The sequence below is a fragment of the Symphodus melops genome (genome assembly GCF_947650265.1).
Source record: "Symphodus melops genome assembly, chromosome: 1".
Classification (NCBI taxonomy): Eukaryota; Metazoa; Chordata; class Actinopteri; order Labriformes; family Labridae; genus Symphodus; species Symphodus melops.
In genome coordinates this window covers 27,837,643-27,851,770 of record NC_136691.1, presented here as the reverse complement: position 1 = coordinate 27,851,770, position 14,128 = coordinate 27,837,643, and the positions used below count along the sequence as shown (strand labels likewise).

General features: G+C 43.5%; 1 protein-coding gene across 2 annotated transcripts in view; it reads left to right on the top strand.

Annotated features, from left to right (window-relative positions):
- unc5db (unc-5 netrin receptor Db) overlaps positions 1-14,128 on the top strand; it is a 143,095-nt gene that overhangs the window by 109,609 nt on the left and 19,358 nt on the right. For both annotated transcript variants that reach the window (XM_079353504.1, XM_079353503.1), the window contains 4 exons: positions 263-448; positions 4,714-5,076; positions 8,881-8,965; positions 13,330-13,501. In XM_079353504.1, coding sequence (XP_079209630.1) covers positions 263-448; positions 4,714-5,076; positions 8,881-8,965; positions 13,330-13,501 — 806 coding nt within the window. The remainder of the gene's footprint in view (positions 1-262; positions 449-4,713; positions 5,077-8,880; positions 8,966-13,329; positions 13,502-14,128) is intronic.

The window sequence follows — 14,128 nt, the reverse complement described above, 5'->3', positions numbered from 1 at the left end:
GACGATACAACACAGACACCATTATTAGACTTGTGAACTGTATTCTCCATGAACACCTCTGTCAGACTTTGATGAGTAAAAACGTTAGTCAAAGGTGACCACCTCCACATTTTGAATGCAGGAAAAACCCTGTGTAAGGCAGACATGCGTCTACTAAAAGAAGTTTGTGTCTTCGACCAGTCTTTATCAGGTTCTGGCCTTGTTTCTATATCAGCTTTTATAACAGCAGCTTTTCTTTTGTTGTGTTTCCTGTGTGCTTCAGGTGTGGACAGCTCCAACGATGTAGCTTTGTACTCGGGCCTGGGAGCTGGAATCATTGCTGTGGTCATCCTCGTAGTGGCAGTTATGCTGTACAGGAAGAACCACAGCGAGTATGGTGTGGACGTCATCGACCCCTCTGCACTGGCTGGAGGTTTCCAGTCCTTCAACTTTAAGACAACAGGACAAGGTAAGAGACAGTGCAAACATCTCCACCCTGAGAGAACAAAGAGCAGTGTCATCAAAGACCTCTGCAACGGGGACTGACATGGACAATTTGTCGAGTGGAGAGGGATTGGAGATGTGTCGCTGGAGGTGAGCCGAGGCTTCAGAATTACGGAGGTGTCGCCAAACATGAGTTTGAAATGAAATGCATTTTGCCCAGACAATAATGTTGTGTATTTGTTGTACTTTGTTTACCCAAAGACCCAACAGCACATCAGTGTCAGGCTTTGTAATGAAACTAACTTAAACTTGTATCATCACATTTAAAGGCAGGGGTTGCTATTGTAGAAAACTAGCATGATTATGAAAGTAGCATACCCTCAGTGCTCCGTATTCACCCCTCCCCTCTGTGCTCCCTCAAAAGCCACGCCCCTTACTTACATGCACACGCGCCATCCAGAAGCTAACCTCAGCTCATGCTTTGAGTGTGGGCTCGAGCATGCATGAGGTAGAGAACGAGCAGGGAGACAGAGAGGCTGTGATTGGTTCATCAGATCATTGGTCAAAGTTTTTACAGGCTTACAGCTGCTACAGATGACAGATTCTCTATGTTTCTTTTTCAGAGCACATGAGTTATTAATTTGTGTCAAGACCTAAAGACAATTTCAACCAAAATAAATTTACCAACCCTGCCTTTAATTACCTGTACATACATTCAAGTCAAGTCAATCTTTGACACACTCACAGTCCCATTATTTTACTGCCAAAAGATCGTCCTTCTTTTCTCCCTGCAGCTGTTTTGGTTCCAGTCGATTTGTCTTATGGTATAGTTCGCTTTGAGTTATAGAGGGCTTACAGCAGACTCCTTCATGATCAGGATCTGTTCATCTGAAGATGACACCACCCATTTAATGCAAAAGCACAAACATACTCTGAGTTTCTTCATCACGTTGATAGACTGCTCGGTGTGACGGTTTATCTCAGTCTCATATGTCAGGGTTAGTGAAGCCAGATAACAGAACGATACTCTGGGTATACTGGCCGAGCACACCTCCAACCTCCTTCTCAGATCACTCTGACTTCAACCTCTGAGCGGATCCATTCAGCTATTGTTGTTGCAGCAATAAGTTTCATTTGGTTTGTGAGTGTTTGGACATCACAGACACCCCGGGGTTAGCACAAGTGCTAGCAATGGTACCAAGTGGTGGTCCATCCGAACCACTGCTGTGATGGCATCATGAAGCAGACTGAGAGGCGACGATTCCAGAAAGCAAAGCTCCTTCTGATCAGAAGAGAGTGGAAAACTTGTTTGATGGAAGATTTGAGCTTGAGCTACATTCAGCAGGTCATCACGTCTTTGTAATAATGCTGTCTGCTGTACCCTCCACTGGCTTCAATCACTCCTTTAAATGTCCTTATCCGGCCAGCCATGAGTCCCAGTAAAACGTAGAACACCTCTTTAGCCCTGAGGCAGGGACGACAGCAGGATATTTTATTTTCTAGAGTGCTATCTTTACAGTTTACTTAAAGACAAAACAAAACTACCAAAATACTGACTTGACCAGGCTGGACGGATGTATGGTGGGGCTGTAGCGCCCCCTAGCCCCTGTGTGGCGCCGTGCTTGTTCTGAGGTGGTTGTAAAATGGTGTCACGTTGGCCTTCGCTGTCATGAATGTATTTTTAACATCATACTGTAGGCAATAGTGTATGAGTCATTTCAAATCAGTCTCTTTTTATGTGATCATTGCAACAAACAAAAACTATCTAAAAAGACTTTTAAGACTTGACGCCGGCTCTCTGCTGCCCGCTGGTTTTCAGGCAGAGTGCTCAGTCTCTCCACATCTCCTCTCCTTCTCACTGATTTTTAATCAGAAGCCCAATTCCAAACCTATCCCTCAAGGTATTCAACCTGAGGTACATTTCATTAACTTCTCTCATCTCACCACTGCCATCCCATTTCAGCGGCGCCATTCTTAAAGATGCACACTCAAGTGATAATCAGATTGTTCTCCACTCGACCTGAGGGCTGGAAATTCAGCAGTGATCGAATGTCAGCTGCGGAGAGGTAATGTCCACGATGGTGCACCACTGGCTGAGGGCTTGAGCCTTCACGGAGCAGCACCAGGCCTCAACATGGCAATACTTTTCTTTTTTTGGATGCAGGCGTCCTCACATATTTAAGCACACATTTTTATGGTAGCTGGTCGGGGTCAAAAGCTCGACAAATGATGAAATGGCAAACATTTAGAAAAACAGGCAGCATATTCAGAAAGGCTTTCACGTTCAAAAGCAAATGCATAAACATCAAACACGCTGCAAGTAGAGAAGTGAAACATGAGTCAAAAACATACACATTCAGAAAACAACAGCAAATACAAACACGTGCTGCAAGTTCAGCCACAACAACAGTGCTCCAGGCCTTTGACTCGCTGTGGAACAAATTCTAAGAGGCTGACAGGATAAAGTCACACACATTCTTATATAGGTTTTTCAAGAGATTTGAGCAAGAATGAGAGTCCTAGAGAGACATAGAGAGAGAGAGAGAGAGAGAGAGAGAGAGAGAGAGAGAGAGAGAGAGACAGAGAGAGAGAGACAGAGAGAGAGAGGGAGAGAGAGAAAGAGAGAGAGAGAAAGAGAGAGAGAGGGAGAGAGAGAGAGACAGAGAAAGAGAGAGAGAGAGTGACAGAGAGAGAGAGAGAGAGTGACAGAGAGAGAGAGACAGAGAGAGAGAGAGAGACAGAGAGAGAGGGAGAGAGAGACAGAGAGAGAGGGAGAGAGAGAGACAGAGAGAGAGAGAGAGAGAGAGAGAGAGAGAGAGAGAGGTGGAAAGACGGGATATTCAAGAGCAATACTCTTTGCATACACCACCAACCCAAATCAAGAGGCCCAGGGGTGTGTGTGTGTGTGTGTGTGTGTGTGTGTGTGTGTGAAAATTACATTTTAAATTTCGGAGGTCCAAATAACCAAGCAGAAACAAGCTTACAGCAGTGTGTCTGTCTTAATGGCGGGTGGAGGGAGAAGGTAATTGGAAAGACAAAAGAAAACTGAAAAGGTGAAAAACAAGTGAAAGCCTCAAATGCCCATCACAAATCACTCTGCACAATAATTAATGATTTTCCTAAAAATAAAACAACATTAGCCTCCTGCCTTGCACCCCTTGCCAGGCAACAGCTGGGCAGCAAGGACTCTCTGACTTCACCGTTATCTTGGCACGGCTCGTTCAGGGGCAGCACTCAGGTCTGCCAGATCAATGCAGCAGGCTGCGCGCTGCGTTTGGCAGCGTACGCACATCTAATGGTCACAGCTGAAGACCCCCCTCCATGGCCTGTTGGGTCCATACTGGGAGCTGAATGACTCTCCTCCATTACAGAGCAGTCACCTCCACCCCCCTTAGTCCTCGCTCCTGTCCTTCGTAAGGACGAGTCGGGGGCCAGAGGAGCTGACTCCTGCAGATGTATTATGGAGATCAAGCTGTGTGTGGGCTTGGTAATTAAATGTGACGCTCTGACCGTGGCTCTGTGCCCTGGACCTTCTCTCCAGGTTCTGCTCCTGTGATCTACTGCTCCCCCAGCACAGACGCTTCCTTTTAATTAGTGCTGGAGCTTCACAGGTTAGCTGCAGAAAAAAAGTGACCCTAAAGAGACCAACCTGAAGCTGACCATAATGAGGAGTACCATAACTCTTTACATGAAAGCAGATCCAAAGCCAGGACATTTGCAGCCCCATTACCTGGAGGGGGGGGGGGGGGGATATTGTACGCAACCTTATTAAAGCAGAACATCCAAACCCCATATCTGATTAAAGCAGCTCAAAGACAGCTTGTCAAATGTTCAGTGTTTTTGAGTAACAGATTAGGAAAGATAGATGAATAGACTTTGTCGTGATGACTTCATGCACTCAGAGAGGCAGTGAGTCAGTTATTCATGCAATGGAAAGGTCCCATATTCTGCCCTTTTTGGTGTTTATATATCTAATTTATGTGTTTACTAAAGTCGCTAATGTTTGAAAAAAGTGTCTGTTTTCATGTACGTCTCTCATCGGCCAATGTTTGTAACGTTTTGAATCCCCCACGTGGGCTTACTCTGATCTGATTGGTTGGTCGTTACGCTCTGTGATTGGTCAGCCGCTCAGCACGGGTGTCACATGGGCATGTAGCACGAGCTTTGTCTTGCTACAACGAGCCAATGGGCTTGGATCAGTGATGTCACACTGGCAAATTTTAATTGGGGGGGGGGGGTTAGAGACCGAGCGTTACATGCAGCAACTGTGCTCTCTCTCCACATCTGCAGGTAACCCCCTGCTTCTCAACTCCTCAATACAGCCGGACCTAACAGTGGGGCGGACCTACAGCACACCTCTGTGCTTCCAGGACCATACAGACAAAGAGCTCTTGGACCCTCTGCCCGACATCAAAATCAAAGTTCAGAGCTCCTTTATGGTTTCACTGGGTTTAAATGAACGAGCAGCATTCAATTCCAAAGCCCCCGCAGAGACCTTCCCACGGGACCTGAGTCGAGACTACTGCGCCACTGCGGACAAACACAAGAGGGGCTTGATGACCCTCAACGGGCCCATCAGCGCAGGCGAAAAACAGCTCAGGACCAGCGGCCAGTACGGCTATCTGGGAGGACGACTGGTGGTGCCAAACACAGGTGAGCCTCACAGGAAGTGACGGAAAACTCACACTAAGTTTTTCAGTCTTTAGACGTGATAAAAAAACAAAAACATCTTGAGCTGTTGTGATGAAAGTTGGTTGTGGAGCCTCTTCTATCCACCAATCAGCAGAGCTGACCTGACTTATTTTTTTTTTAACTTCCTGATAGTTTTACTCCCAACAACAAGAAGGAGTTATCTTTGGCTCAGTGGTCCTTAAAATGCTTCAGTCCTAGAAGAGGAAACAGGACAATGACAACTAAAAGTGACAAATTAAAATGTATGTAAAACAACAACATTCAAACACAGGAGTCAATTAGTTTCTCTTTCTATATTCCCCAATCATATCTGTTTGTTTTTAACTTTAACACAACACCGTGGCAACGTTAATGGCAGGGTCGGTCATTTTAGAAAACTAGCATGATTTTGAAAGTAGCATCCTATTTACCCCTCCCCTCTGTGCTCCCTCAAAGCCACGCCCCCTCACTTACATAAACCAACGCCATTGGTCCAGAAGGGGATTTCAGCGCATGCTTTGAGTGTGGGTTTAGAGAGTGAGCAGGAGGACAGGGAGGCTGTGATTGGCTCATAAAACTCGTACCTCATGGCAGACGTTTGTCAAAGCTTTTACGTGTTTACAGCCGCTACAGATGACAGATTTTCTTTTGTCTTTTTCAGAGCACATGAGTGATTAATTACTGTCAGGACTTTTTTAACTAACAATTAAATCTTTAAAAGTGTATCTGGAGAAAATTACCTTCCCTGCTTTTAATCTTTGAGGCTCATTTCTTTGAGAACATTAAAAGAAGTTCAAAATGTTCAAAATCACAATTCGTAGTAAAATGTGCCAGATTGAAACAAGCAGCTTCAATCTTAACAGATTTTTCTCTCTGGTGCGAAGCCTTTTAAATGATTAAAAACAACATTTGTTTTACTGTGTTATTATTCTGAATTATGCCGAATCATTCAGACATGTTGGTAGTTTTTGACTTCCATTTCAGTCTTTGTGGAGGATTCTTGAGGTTGGATGAAACACATGTTGTTCTTCATTATCAGGCTTTAGAAGCTGTGTGGGAGGAATGTCAAGAAAAAATAACAAGACATATTAAACAGTGCAAACAGCCGGTCACAGTCATGCAGGCAGCTGTATTATTGTGATCCACATCCTGACAGGCTCGCCCAGCCGAGCTGAGGTCAGCCTGTCACCACGTCTGGCCAACACAGATGAGAAGTTTGCACGAGTAGATCCAGTGGTCAGGAGGTCAACAGTGCACCTGCACCCTGCTCCAGGTGTTGAGAGGGGAAATGAAGTCAGCCTCTTACAGTATTCTCTCAGAGTCTGAGTGAACGAGTCAGAGCATGTGCAGCACTTCCCTGCACATGACTGAAGACTCATCGTCACCTTGCTGGTTTGACACCAGAATAGCAACAATGTTTAACCCTTTAAATGTAATGATGTTTAGTGCCATCAGAGGATCTTACATGATTTCATAATATTAATTATTGTGAAATTGAAGAGTCTAAAGCAGCCAGCTCTGTGAAAATGTTGACCTGATTTTTAAACACCCGCTCTGCTCTCTTAATGTCAGAATTTATAGATACATAAAAAAACCAGTCAGAATAATTTACAACCTGGACTGACAGAAAGATGGATGCAAACCATTTTTAAATATGTGAGTTCATAATATTTGTCATGTTGTCATGGAATGCAGGAAGGCCAGAAGCTCTTCTTTAATACAGCGATGTGAAGGTTTGATTTGAGATTGTAAGGCTGCAGGCTAACTCCGCTCCAATGGCAACATCTGCAGTTTAACCCATTTATCTTACACTGACCATGTACAATATTATATTGCACCTTAGTAGTGTCAGCTAATAGTCATGGTCACAATGAATGATTTTAAATTAGTTTTTTTATTTATAAGCCTTTTTCTCAGGTTTAGTCCTATAAAAACAAACAGCTTCTCAATCTACTTCTGAATGTGTTCAACACTGGAGTCCAAATGCTGTGTTATACTGTACCATATTGTTTCATATGTACGGTGGCCTTCAGGTGAAACCACAACAACAAATAAAAAACACAACAACATTAACTTTGAATAGAAAAGGAAAGCTATCGTCAAGGATCATCGCTGACTGGACTAAAGCACCGCCCGACTTTTTAACCTGAAAGATGAGCTGCTTTCACATGTTCTTTTCTAAGCATGAGGGCAAACAGTGATTCAGACTTCTGTCAGACAATATTTGATGCAGGCTGACATTTGAGGTGAAAAAAATGAGCGCAATAACCTTCATGAAAAGACCGTCATTGCATCCAATCAGTGGCGATCTTTGTCGACTGCAGGTTCCTTTTCTGTTAGAAGTTATATATTGTAAGGCATGGCATCATATCATATATTAACTTATAGTAACTGCATAATTGTGTGCAATACTGGATTCCAAGTCGCATGGTATTATACTGTACCATGTCATCGTATCATGTCATATAACACTGAGGTTTTTGTATTTGTGCATGTAAACATCATATCCTGATTTCAAAAACCGGCATGCTGGTCGTATCCTGGTTTTGCTACCTGGAGAACTCCGATAGAAAACAGGATACTGCAGCATGTATACGCCTTACCCCGGTTTCACACCTGCGCAGGCGAGTCCGCAAACAAACATGACGGCGCCAACGAGAGCGTCTTATTCTGGAGAGAGGAATAACTTTCATGTTTCGCTAATAAAACATAAAATATAATTGAAGATGGGCTATAATATAGAGCACGCGGGCAAAATAAATAAGGCCCAATCCGGCATGCATCCTGGTGAGATCGCTTCGTTTTTATTCTGGTATAGCAGTGATACACTAAAAGGAGTCGATTATATTTCTTCTGCACAGAATCAAATCATTGTGATCAGGACAGACTTAAGTAACAGTTCATAATTATTTATTTAACAGAGTAAGAAACAAATGTGCAATGTGTTTGAAGAGTAGAATCTGTTCTGCACCTCGAGGGGCCAACCGCAGGATAGGATACCCCCCTCTGGAGTCTAGACCCTGGTGATGATGTGGTTTCTGAGGCTGTATCTGAACTCTGCTGAGCTGGACTGGAGGGCACCGGGGAGGAGGAGGAGGAGGAGGAGGAGGCTCGCAGTGATCACACTGAAATGACAAACTGACTGAGGAAGACAGAGAACAGATATTAAAATGAGAGGCAGCCGGATGATTGGTGGAGAGGTTGAAGCAGAATCTATTTGGATTCTTACTTAAAGAGTAAACGCTCAAAATGAGCTGATCAGCAGAGGAGGGAGACGGAGTGAGGGGCGAAGAAAAGTGAAGAAAATCAAATCAATGGGTGAGAGAATAAAACCAGTCTTCCTGCTTGAACTTACTCTGAAAACGTTTATTTTCCATTTGCTTCCTGATCAGGCTGACCAGGTGAACGGTGACCAGGACGCTCAGTGTACTTATCCACCATCAGAGTTTTATTCTAAAATCTCTTATCAGATACCATTTATAAATGGAGGAACAAGAACAGAACAGGAGAAATGTTATCTGTCAATGGTTGGTCCAGGATTCTTCATGTTTTATAAGTAAACAGTGAAACTCATCTGACAACAGCATCATGACCCTCAGACTCAGAAGTGACTTCAGCGGTGTTTACGTTTCCTGATATTTGTGTTTGATTCCAACACGTGTTTAGTTGATGTTTTTTCATTCTCATGCCTCAGTCCTTTCGAGTTTAAAAATCCTTCAAACATGTCCGACCTGATTTTCTCCCTCATGTCCGGCTGACGTCAAAATGTGTTTGTGTGTCTTCCAGGGGTCAGCCTGCTGGTGCCTCATGGAGCAGTGGCTGAACGCACGTCCACAGAGATGTACATGGAGATCAATCAGGGAGAGGCGAGGTGAGGACAGCCTTTCTTCAAATATCCTGTTATCATACATACACCTTTAATCATGTTCGTACTCTGTTACTTTCATCACAGCTGCAGCATCACGTGAGCGGGTGTGGAGGAGTGTTCTGCCCTCTGAACTCTTAGCTGTTCTGTAGTTTGATGTGCTCTGTGTTTGTTATGATTTACAGCAGCATTCTGGGATCAAAATAATACTATCAGATGTGTGTGAGGGAGAGGGGGAGGAACGGAGTGATTCAGGATGATGATCAGCGTGGACATTAACCTTCCAGACTCGGGTACTGTGCCCGAGTCCGACTCACTTAGTTTTGATGGTTGTCTGCTGATTCAACCCCCTTCGGTTCCCCCGCCTGCAGGACCAACCTTCTGTCCTCTCCCAAAACCAATACGAGACTCCCCCACACTCACCTCCTTCAGATCTCTAAAAACTCACCTCTTCAACATCGCCTCCAACCACTTCTCTTTTGTATTCTTCTGCTCATTTTTGCTTTGTCTTTCTTGCTTCCTGTCAAAGCGTCTTTGAGTACTTGGAAAATCACCGCATAAATCACATTTATTATTATTCCTACATGATGGATGGATGGATGGATAGAATCTTTATTGATTCCGAGGGAGTTGTGGGCTGAAGTGCATCCTGAGTGAAGGTGTGTGTGCCTCTTGTCAGCACCATCCTGACATCTCCATGGTAACCAGCAGGCTGTGTGACAGATGGGCCCAGCCCAGTACTGCAGCCTGTCTCCAGCAGGAGTCCTCTGGATGTCACAATATGGATGTTTATCTCCAGAAGCCGCTCACAGGTGGCTGTCTCAGCTTTGATGTTGCAGCTGCTGAAGAAAAAAACTCACACTGTGCAACCCGGGGGGTCTCTGCAGGAGAGTCTTTCATTTAGTTGATCAGCTTGTGGCACACAAAGGCTAAACTCAAAGTTTTCTTGTTCTTGCCACTCTGCCAAGAGTCCATGTGCACTCCAGAGTTTCAATAACCCGGCCCACAGGGAGAGAGTCTGAACCTGCAGAGTTTGTTTAAGTGAGGACGACTGTAGTGATGAAGGGTGGACGGTGCACTAATAGACATGCAGGGCAGAAACAAAGGCAGCCTCTAGAAACCTTTCATCTCAGCACTACTAACATTATGTAGTCTAACCACGGCCATGTGATGACCCCTGGATGGACTCAGCTTCTCTCAACGGGGGGTGTTGCACGCTCGCCCCTGCCACAAGGTTTACAGTTCTGCTCTGAAGTGTCAGCGTTCATTCACACCACTGAGCCTGAACAAAGAGAAATGTGATGTCACAGGGTGCTTACATTAGAAATGACTGGGCAGTGAATTGTCTTGACAGGTGATCACTATGATTAGTCAGAAACATAGCAGTTCTTGTCTTGAGTTTAAACAGAACATTAGTAAACCAGGATGCCTTTAACAATCTTAAAGAGAACATATTATCACCCTTCTCAACCTTTTTTTGTGCTCTAAATGAATCTGACATGAATCAAATAAATCTGAGCTGAGCTTTGGTCCAAATATAACATGAATCAAGCAGCAGAGGAGGTTTGTGACCCCGAAGGAACCAGCTCTCTCAGAACGCTCTGTTTTGGTGTGTGTCTCTTTAAATGTAATGAGCCCCCCTGAGGTTTCCCCGTAGACATCACTCCTCTGTAGAGACAATAAAAATGGAGGACCTGCACAAAAGGTTTGTTCGAGTTTGGCTGTAAAGTCCATGGGGTTTTAGTTTTGTTTAGTTTTTTTACCAAAATCTAACTTGTGATGTCACAAGTTGGGAAAATTTGAAATAGAGATTTATTTCACACTTTGTGGGCCGTTTTTAGGTTACCCAAATAAATGTTGAAAAACACTGTAACAGTGGATTTTTCATTGTATTTCCCCTTTAACAAGAAAAGCTGCAGCCACCTTCTTTTATAGATCCTCACCTGTCAGTATAGAGTATTTAAGTTTGTTTCTCCACCTTTGAAAAACCCAAATGTCAGGCTTCAACCTGACGGCTACACCCCAGATGTGCTTTTACAGGGCGTTTTATTCCAATGCTCTGTGTGAGCAGACGGATGTTTACTGCAGATGTCTATTTTTGTCCCTGTGGTCTGTTGTGATCGTCACCTCTCAGCTGTCAATCACTGTCTGCGTCCTGCTAGGAGAGAGGACAAGAAGCAAATTCATCCTTTCCAATGCTGCTGCACGTAGCCCCGATGCTGTCCAACCTATTTCTCCACACAGAGTCACATTTAAAGCCTTTTTAGATGTTTTGGGAGCCCTTTTATAGTTGATATTTGTAACTTTTGACTGAGCAGTTTTGCATATTCCCTGTGCTCTCTTTGCACTAACTCTTAGCTTTTATAAACACTTTTTATTTCAAGAAAAACATTCCTCAGCAGAGGTGCACCAGTGTGTGGGCTGACATGTATTCCCTGCTTGAATGTGTTGCCCCGTCAGCTCTCACCGATCTGTAGATCTTCTTGTGTATAACTCCAATCCAACAACCAGGGGCGAGCACAGTTAATCTGCTAACAAAAATGCTAACATCAGTATCAATTAATCAGTTGACTATGTTCATATTTAGCTAAAGTTGGTATTAATGTAAACCATTATCATCAGAACAAGAAAAACATTCTCTTTTTGTCAATATATCACACCTTAGCCTGGGAGCACCGGGTCCAGGTGTTTAAAGGAGGCATTAATTAACGCTGAATACCAACATTGAATACTTTGTATCAGCAGGGGGCGTCACACAATAAGTTTGAGTTCCTGAGACGCCTTGATGATATTAAAAAACTCAAAATCAGCATCATTTATACCACTGCTTTTCTGTATATGTCACTCATAACCTATGGAGGTCATACCTCCATCACTCGACAGCTAAGGTTCTCGTGATTCTAGCTGGGAAATCCATTTCAAGATCCAATCATAACAGCAGCCACAATCAACACATTTGACAGACACCAAACAAACAAAAAAAACACGTGACATCTGAAGGTCTGCTGCTCTGTTCAGTAGAGATGGGACACAGTCATTGGTTTGCAAGTGCTCAATAAGTCCAGACTTGAATCTCAAGTAAAGACAGGAAAGCCCAGAGTCAGATCCTTAGTACAGACATGCAAGTCCAAATAAATGTTTGAGTCCTTAACAAGTTTCTCTTATCCAAATTAAATGTCACTAATTCTCAGTAATAGTCATTTACAAATCCAGTAAAAGATTTAGTTCAAACACATTACGTCGATAAAGAGCCACAGATTGATTAAAAATATCTGCAGCTATTCAATTTCTTTGTACCAATACATGAACTTTGACCTTTGTATTGGCACGTGATTTGACAGATCAGGACCATCCATTCTGTGCTGGCAGGATACACTTGGTGTTGCACATGATACAGAAGTGTTTTTAGAATGAAGGGAGAATAACGGGGCCGGGCGATAATGAGGTCAGCTGACTTGAGTTGAAAAAAGTGAATGTAAGTAACATTAACGGATACCAAATCCAACAGAAGTCAAATGTAACAGGTAACATCCATGTTAAATAATGGAACATGGATAATTAAAGTCTAATAGTTTTTATCAATGGACGTGTGCCCAGCTCTGAGAATGATACATCATGCAGGTCTCAGTTCAGAGCACAAACTCCATGTCTCAGCCAAGGTGACTTTGCACTTTAGAAATGAGAACTGCAAAGTGAGATCCATCTTCATCTTAGATGAGTTACTCTGCCAGAGGGAGAAGAATTAATCAATCCATGGACAGTGTGCTGAGAGCAATAACATTCCCTTCAGTTGTCCATTTTCTGGTTTGGCTGATGTTACATAGTAATATCAGCTTGTGTGTATATATATATATATATATATATATATAAAATGAACCCTGCAGCTATGGCTGTTGTTGTCTTCAGAGTATTTAGAAAGAAGTCTCCATCCAACATGGTGAAGTGTATTGTGCACAATATGTGACATTAGTACTGTATGTTAGATTACAAATGTAAAAGGACACTTCTGACACATATTAAGATGTTTCATTCAGAGCTGGGTGTTTTAGGTGTTTTTTTGAATTAGCAGTAACTGGGAGGCAGTGCAGGGAGATGACCAGCGGGATGACAAGTAGCTAGAAGACCAGTCGTGCTGCTGTGTTGTCCATCAGGTGATTGATAGTGCATGCAGGAAGGCCTGCGAGTTAGGTGTCGTAATTGTGGCTGAAATTAGTCCCAATGTCCCAAATAGGGACTTGATCCAACAACCCCCTAGATGCCACACCAAATCCAGACTGATCCCCTGATGTGTCCCCCTTTGTCTTTTGTTTTAACTTCTCTAAACCTCTGACAGTGTCTCTTATATTCAGTGTGCATGTTTGTGTGTACAGTGTCCAAACAGATGAAGACTGTGAAATCCTCCTGGGCCCAGAGGTGACATACGGTCCCCCTGATCTGGACCTCTTCTGCCCTGTGGCTATCACCATCGCTCACTGTGCCGAGGTGGATGACGAGAACTGGAACATCCAGCTCAAGAGACAAACCCAGGACAGCAAATGGGAGGTGAGAGCTTCAGGGGCAACTGTACAGTACAGATTCAGAACCTGCTCAAGGTTTACAGACTGATGCCGAGCTGGCTAAACACTGAAGCTTCAGTGTCCACCACATGAAAACCTGTGGGAGCATCCACAATGTTTTACATTTAGACAGCAGTACCCATTTTAAACACTAGGGGTCAGAGTTACATATAGCTTCAGAGTTTCAAGATTTGCTTTGTTCCAAGGTATTGCGGCATGTAGACTGTAACTGTGTTTTCAGAAGCAGGCGTTGAACATAGCTGAGCTAATCAATGAATCATTTATTAAAGCTTCCCAGGTTGTAGAACAAACAGGAGTATAATATACTGTAAAGTGAAGCATTTTGTAACTCACCATTCATTGACATGTTGCAGTTATTCAGATAGCTTGGCTTCCTTCTCTTCTTGACTTTCGACTGGAAAAAATCCTCACACTGAGTTGTAACTGTTGCAGTGTGAAAAACAGGGAGTTATCAATTTAAAAAGATATAAACCAAAAATGTGATCGAGCCATTGACTGTAGACAGGGCGGCTGTGGCTCAGCTGGTAGAGTCAGTTGTCTGTCACCATGAAGGTCAGGGGACTACGTCTTTACATCATACTGTTATAACTGC